Source organism: Olea europaea, chromosome 21 (assembly GCF_002742605.1).
Source record: "Olea europaea var. sylvestris chromosome 21, O_europaea_v1, whole genome shotgun sequence".
Classification (NCBI taxonomy): Eukaryota; Viridiplantae; Streptophyta; class Magnoliopsida; order Lamiales; family Oleaceae; genus Olea; species Olea europaea.
The window spans coordinates 17,996,617-18,004,597 of NC_036257.1; the positions used below are offsets into that span (position 1 = coordinate 17,996,617).

Here is a 7,981-nt window from a genome sequence, read left to right on the forward strand (position 1 = left end):
TTTTTTTAGAAATAATGTGTGAGTTAAAAATGAGTGTGGACAAGAAATGATTATTAAAGAATTATGTATGTGTTAACTTGCAAGTTATTACACATCTCACTTGACACCCTAAACGTGAATGACTTTGTTTTTCCAAATGATTTGTAATTTATCAAATTCTTAGAGTGTACAACATAGTCATTGTTATTATAAATATAATACGAATTAGACTATTTTTGCCCAATGTTTATAAATTGTTTATAAATAATAATTCAGTTTTTATCTACACATTTCGTGAGATTCACAATTACTACTCATTTATTTATAATTTATTTTTACTTATTAATTAATTAAACAATTTGTAAATGCTCTTCAAACAAACTTTTAATTATTTTATTCCTCTTATAACACTTTTTATTAGTGTGTAGCACGATAGAATTGACAAAAGTTTAAAATATATATTTGTTGATTGAAAAACGTGTAAACGTAGGACTTCATGACCCATTGTGTCAGCAATGACGTAACCATGCTTAGTTAGTCTTAAAACGTAGATCATATGAGAAACTATTGAATATGTCATAGTAAATCTAATCTTAATTGGTCCCACATAAATTAAATTGTTAACAAGAAGTTTACGGCATAAATTGTTTTCAAGCTGTTTTCGCAATTAGTCGGGCTCTAGAAGTTACTTCTTAGGCTCCATCACTCAAAACATATCTTTTATAGTCTTACTTCTTTTAGGGAATTAATTGTTCTAGTGTTTTAAACGTATGTCCACTTCTTTGATTAGTCATTGAAGTTTAAAATTTCTAGCTTTGATCATTGAACTTAGGTCCATGTTTTCGGTTGCTCATTGAAATTTAAAATGTCGAGTTTATAGTGAGTAATGTATAGCATTTTTCAAAGTTCAATGATCAAAACTCGACATTTTAAATTTCGATAAACAATCGAAGACATGGACTTAATTTCAATGAACAAAACTCGACATTTTAAATTTCAATGACCAATCAAAATTATGGACATAAGTTCAGTAACTATTGGAACAATTAACTCTCATTTAGGTTATATCACTACTCATCTAAGTTATTTTAAAAAGTTACATATATTGATACTTTTAGCTAAATTCGATATTGATCACTAAATTTATTATTGTTTCAAGATGATCACTTTACTTGTATTCATTAGGCCTGTGAGGGATTTGGTTTCAATTGGTTTCGATTTCAATCCAAAACCAAAATCAAATTAGTCGATTTGGGTGAATTTCAACCAAAACCAATCTACTATAACTCTTAATCGAACCAAACCAAACCAAATCGATTATAGCTTTTAAATCAAATCGAACCAAAACTAAAATCAATTTTGGTTTGATTCAGTTCAGTCAGTTGGTTTGGACAATAAGTCCAAATTGAATTTAAAAAAAAAAATTGTCTGAATTTTGGACCCATTTGGAATACAATAACTAAAATAACTAAATAACTTTATATTATAAGAATTATTGAATGACAAATAAAATCAGGTTAATAGAGATGGGTCAATAGAAAACTTAAGAATTGTGTTATTTTTTTATGTATTATGTAGCCTGATTGCTTGAATTAAAAAAAAAAAAAAAAAGAGTCAAGTATAACATAATGAACTTATGAAAGGAAATTTTCAATACTAATATTTATTGGTAACATCATAGGTTGGAGAGAATCGATATATAATTATGAGATTAGGACTTAACTTCTAATTTTTATTTTTTTCTAAAAAAAAACAAAACAAAACAAAAAATATAAACATGTAAGTGGATCGGATTTGTTTTGTTAATCAGCGATTTGAGGCTTCAAACATAGTTGAATTGACCCACCATAGTTTTGTCCAAAATAAAAATTAAAAAAAAAAATCACTTATCTTCTCAACCCGATTCAAACTTACTCTGGTTCGATTTCATTGATTTGGTCAATTTTTTCGGCACTGGCCTACTATAATGGTGGATTGCAGTTTAATTATTAGCTAACAAAGCTGCGACATCAATTTTTTCACTAGTCAAATTAACGGCTGTGAATAAAAGTGTAATATGTTGACCTTAAGTCAAGCCGCCAGGCCAAGCATATTCTTGGATCTTGTATATTGAAAATTTCTGTACTTGTCCCCACAAAAATATTTTAAAACAAATTATATTATTTTTCATAGAATATTATACTCTTGACCCTTGTTTGAGTCCCATCCCTTTTATATAAAAAATATATTTTTAAATAGTATATTAATAAGAAACATAAGGTTAAAAAATTAGAGAAATTTTGAATTTATGTATAATATTATTTTATTAAATGATGTCAAATATTATTTAAAAATGTATTTTTTTTCAAAGAATAGAACTCAAACAAGGTAATATGTAGGGTTGGACAAAATTTTTGAATCGAGCAATTCTTTTTAAATTAAATATCTGAACGGATATCTGAATCGAGAACTGACGGGTTCGTTTCAGTTCTCGTTCTAAATAAAAAAAAATTGAAAAATTGAATCTCCTTAATTTTTTAATTTATTTATTTTAAATAAGTGAAATTATTTTATTTTTTCTAAATAAATTTACTAACTAGTTAATTTAATCAAACCGAAAAATATGATTTTACAAAAGACATATAATATTCGACTACGTTATTTTGTAAGAGTTAAGATTGAATATGTCATTAGTTGAATTAATGTAATTTTGTAAATATTAAAAAAAATTAAGTATAGTATAGAACCTGGGAATCGAATGGAACTGAATCGAATTGAACTAAATCAAACCCGAACGGTTTCATAATTAAAATTAGATCCGACAGTTTCATTTATTAAATATCCGAAAATTTCGGGTTCGAGAACCGAACCGAATCGAATTAGACCATTTCCACCCCTAATAATATTCTAGGTAAGAATCCACAAGTGATTTGCTCCTTGCATTAATAAAATTTATATTAGTTTTAATATTTTTTCTTCCAAAATATACAAATAACTAAAAAAATATAAACATGTAAGTTCATTGGATCAGTTTGGTTAATCAGCAGTTTGAGGCTTCAAACCATGGCTGAACCGACCCACTATTATTTTATTTTTTAAAAAAAATAAAAAATAAAAAATCAAATCAATTACCCTGTCAAACCGATGCAAACCGACTTGAGTTGGTTTGGTTTCACTGAGTTCGTCGATTTTCTTTTAGATTTTTTTGCACAAGCCCAGTATTAATTAACATAATTAAAAATGGAGAATTACGGTTTAATTATTTGCTAACTAAGCTGTGACATCAATTATTTCATTAATCCAATTAACGGGTGTGAATAAAAGTGCAATATGTTGACTTTAAGTCAAGCCGCCGGGCCAACCTTCTTATTGGATCTCGTATTTTTGCATTATTGAAAATTGCCATACTTGTCCTCACAACAATCATCCATTTTTTATTTTTATTTTTTTTCAAAATCTATGGTCCCAAATTGCTCTGAAATGTTAATTTTATGTTGCCTATACATTTTCACATCTTTTTTTTAACCTCATTCAATAACAATTAATATCGTAATAACACAATTCAACAGCAAAAGAGAGACGAAATTAAGATTCACTTTAATGATTAAAGATGTGCATTTGGTCAACAATGAGTGTGTTTTGTAGAGTTCTTGATCATGTGTGTTTACTATGTTGCTAAAGGAGTTGATTAATGCCATCGGTTGTCTAGAGTTATTAACAACTAGTTAAATTAGGTATAGATGAGCATTTATTTTTAAACTATCGGGTACGGATTATGAAAAATTGATATCTATAAAAGATGTTAAGAACTTATTTGGAAGCTTGGGTATTGGTCAAGAAAAATGAAATTTATGTGTATCTTTTTAAAAAGTTCGGGTACCATTTGTGCTTTATAACTTATAACCGATGGAACAAACAAGAGTTTGTGTCAAAAACTTAGATCAATTCCTCGATTTTTCAATATTATTGAATATAAAGATGGAAAATCTTCAAATCGAAAAAAAAAAATTACGGGCTATCAAAAATAAAAACTTCCAGTAAGTGAAAAGCTATACAATCGTATAGAATCTCTCATACACCTCAAATCCATCTAAGCGCGTCGATCAATTTTTTACTCTTTGAACACCCCATGCAAAAATTAATTAATTAATTAATTAAATAAGAAACAGAAAAATCAGGATGTTGTGAGATTTTACAGGCAATTAAAATCACAACATTTGTATAACAAAAGTCTTTACTGTTGTGAGAATGTCTACGTCAAAATCAACGCCGTGAGATATATTCGACATATGTCATATCCCTTCGGGCTAATGAATTCAAAAACACTATTCATTTATTTATTTATTTATAAATTAATCTTTCCAAACAAAAGTTAAGTCTATGGTCATATTAATATTAGTTAATATTTTTTGCATAAAATTAAACTCGAAAGATATGATTTGGTGATCACACGTTCCGTATTAAAGACTCAAGAAAGATGAAATTAAAAGGTGGACAAAGTTTTACTCATTTAAATTATTATTATGTTTAGCTAATGTTTATATATGATTAAATTAATTTTTTTATATATATATTTCGTGTTAACTTCAAACCAAATAGTTGGAATAAGATTGCCGGTAGTCGTCATACGTGGCATGCACATGGCAATTTGTTATACCATGTAAGATGATTGTCGATAATTTTCACTGTGAATATCATTATTATTTCTGGATTGCCGTGTTCATCCGGGCGCAACAAAAATGTTATTATCAGAGTGAAACAAAACCTTTATGTACTTTTTGGATTTATTATCAGAGGTCATTAAGAAAGGAAAAGTCCATCTTCATTGGACTGCAATAAAAAATGTTTTTTCTTTTATGGAAAGACTGTTCTAATTTTTAATTTGTAAAGGGTTAATTGCTTTGTTAACCTTGGAATTTAAAAAAAATAATAATCATCATCTTTCATTTAAAAAAAAAAAAAAAAGTTCGTCATGTCACTGTTATCAGCATAATTACAAAATTTATACAACAACGAATAAGTTCATGGAAGGAACTGAAATAAAATGATCCACTAATTAATTGATGTACACTCAAATATATTTTTCCGCTGAATATTTAATTTATTAATGTGCGATAAAGTAGTTCGATATCGATCCAAATAATATTTATTCAAAAATAAAATTTGCTGATAACACTTGCAGTGTAGTTTCTTCTTGCATGTATCAGTAGTAACACCTTAGACATAACAATATAGAGCACACCAAATTACAAATAGTACTACTCATTCATTCCCTTCAATTTTAAGATTTTCAAAGCTTTCGGCTATGTGATAGACATTCTTGATTCTGCACCTCGTCCTCGTACAAGTACTCTCTAACTCTCACGAACCTCATTTCTTGTCGGGTCCAAAACTTATAACCGAAGCAAAGCCCACCTCTTTCCTTAGCACCATGGTGAGTTTAACAGAGTCGAATCCTTCTCCGGTCACAACTAGCTGGTCCTTCTCGTCCCCCTGTATTGCTATAGATAGCACTCCTACATGTTGGAAAAAACATAATATTTTGCACAAATTTGTCTTATTTTTCGAATATATTATAATATTTAACACAAACCTGGAGAAGTGGCAGCAATCTCCATGGCCCTTTTTCTTCTTTTGCTGGTAGATTTGTTCCCTATTTTCCATATGACTTCATAGGGTACCATTAGCTTTAAAACTTGAACTAGAAACTTGAGAATCTTTGGGCGACACCTCGGGCCATTCATAGACACCTTTATAACCGCTTTTTTCTGCAGAAAAATAATGAAAACTTTAGGTAATATTCGTGTTTGTGTGCGTGTTTGATATACATACGTGATTGCGAAAGTTGATGAATTATATACCATTTTGGCTGGAGATATGAAGGCAGATGGATAGATACTCCTATGCACTTTTAGCCCCTTTTCGCATTCTTTGTGTTCTGGTGAATGTGTTCTTGAAAGTTTAAAATAAAATTGGAATTTCTTTAAGTATATACTTATATGAGAGAAAGAAGTGAATGTGAATCATGCACACCCTCTTTTTTATATGGACTAATTCACATCTAACTATTTGGTATTTTGAAATGTTCAAAATACTAGAAATAATGTATCAATAGTACGTACATTTGCAAGGACTTCTACTTTTTTTTGTAGAAGAAGTTTATGAGAAAACTAAGTTAAATTAACTTCCTCTAAAAATTTTTCTATTTTCAGAAAATTATCAAAACATGTTCTGAAATAATTTTTTTTAGTTTCAAGAGCCGTACCAAATAGACCCTAAGCATCGTTGCTTAACTTAAACTAAACAACGGTTACATAAATTAATCGGTAAATAAATTCATATTACGTCTATTGATCAATCAATTGATGTGTCGCTGCGTTAAATGACATGATAAAGATAAAAATATAACTAAATAAATCGGTGACTTCTCTATCAGAACATTAAAAACAAAGTCTTGATTCAATAATACGAAAATTAACCAAGATTTAAATCTCTTGGGTAACACTACTGGAATCTTCCTCGGTCTAAGTCTTTCAAAGTCCACTTTAGAAACGCGGTTTGAACACGAAAATGAAGATTTGTATTAAGAATTTTATTAAAAGTTGTAGCTTTCTGAATAGAAAAAGTATCAAAGAAATTTCAACTTCGTAGTGCCGTCATAATCTTGTCAAAAGCAGACAGAATGCTCATTCCATGGGAAATGACAACTAAAACCATTCTAATGGTTATTTACATTTCTTCCTGTGTATTTAGGAGTCTGTTTGATAAAATTTATTTGGGAATAATGAGTTATTGAATAGTATTTTTTGAAAAATGTGTGGTTAGAAAATAAGAAAACTTTATGGTTTGTATGTAGATTATTTTATTATATGAATGTATGATAGAGAATGATCCTATAGTAAACAATTTAAGGTCCTGTTTGATTCCCATTTTCATAAAATTGAGAATGAAAAATAAAGCTATTATGGACCCCATAAAAGAGATAGAAATTCAAAATTGGTGGTTTGAAGTGATGGATAACGATCATATTTTTCATTTTAATGAGGAAATGATGATAAACAAACAAGGGCTAAATTTTTAAAGGATGACAAACAGGGCTAAGTAACAAGAATTAGATGTTTTTGGAGTTGGTCCACGGGCATCGCAATAACTCTTTTGTCGTACTACAAGTGCCCGTCAACCTTGACCAATCGTTCGCCCGGAAAACTTTACCAAATTTGTACAATTGTTGACCACCAGATTCAATACTGTATAGCAAACATGCACTTATTATATGTCCGGGATGTGTATAATGCTATGCAAATGCAGCTCTATTTTGATAAATTCGCTTTAACTATAGTGACAATTTCACTGCAAGAGGTAGAAGAGTCTTGCATGAGATCAAGTTGGAAAAGATGGAACTGTGGTAAAATTATGATGGATAAACGACACTACAAAGCAGGGTTGGATTCACATGGGTTTGTGGGTTCAGCTAATCGCTAAAAAATAATTTTGAATTTTTTTTTTTTTTTAGTTTAATGAATTTTCACTTTTCTCCTTTTGCACGAGTTTTTTAATTTCAAAATTATGCCTTCCAACTTACCTCGATTTTTCCCTCCAAGACTTAGGTATGTCGCTCTTACCAAATAATTTCCTTTCTAAACCTAACTGCTTTTCAATTGGTAAATTTTATTTTTTCGTAAGTTCCGGAGCCAACTGTTGATTTAATTATTGTTATTGATTTACAATCCTTAATTGTTTTTTTTTAATTATTATTACTTTTTAATTTTATTGAAGTATACGTTGGAATTCTTGAGCATTTCAACCTACTTGGTTGTTAGAAAAATGAGTTCGTGCTTTCTGCTTAACAAATTAAGTCCCTACTCTATAATTTTCAAGTATTATTAGGTCTTTCGTTAGATCTGTATCTACATGCATGTTTTGAATATGTTTATCCATTACTATGAAACTCATCATGTAAATATGTAAAATTCCAGTAACTGTAAATTACATTATATAACAAACAGAAAATCAAAGCAAAGGG

At 29.0% G+C, this 7,981-nt stretch overlaps 1 protein-coding gene across 1 annotated transcript; it reads right to left on the reverse strand.

The window, feature by feature from the left end:
• Positions 1-5,052: 5,052 nt before the first annotated feature.
• LOC111370985 (heavy metal-associated isoprenylated plant protein 41-like) lies at positions 5,053-5,984 on the reverse strand. Its single transcript, XM_022992912.1, has 3 exons — positions 5,820-5,984; positions 5,552-5,726; positions 5,053-5,474 (listed from the first exon to the last, which is right to left on the reverse strand). The coding sequence occupies exons 1-3, from the start codon at positions 5,820-5,822 to the stop codon at positions 5,329-5,331; spliced, it is 324 nt and encodes a 107-aa protein (XP_022848680.1). The 5' UTR covers positions 5,823-5,984; the 3' UTR covers positions 5,053-5,328.
• Between the last annotated feature and the right edge of the window lie 1,997 nt (positions 5,985-7,981).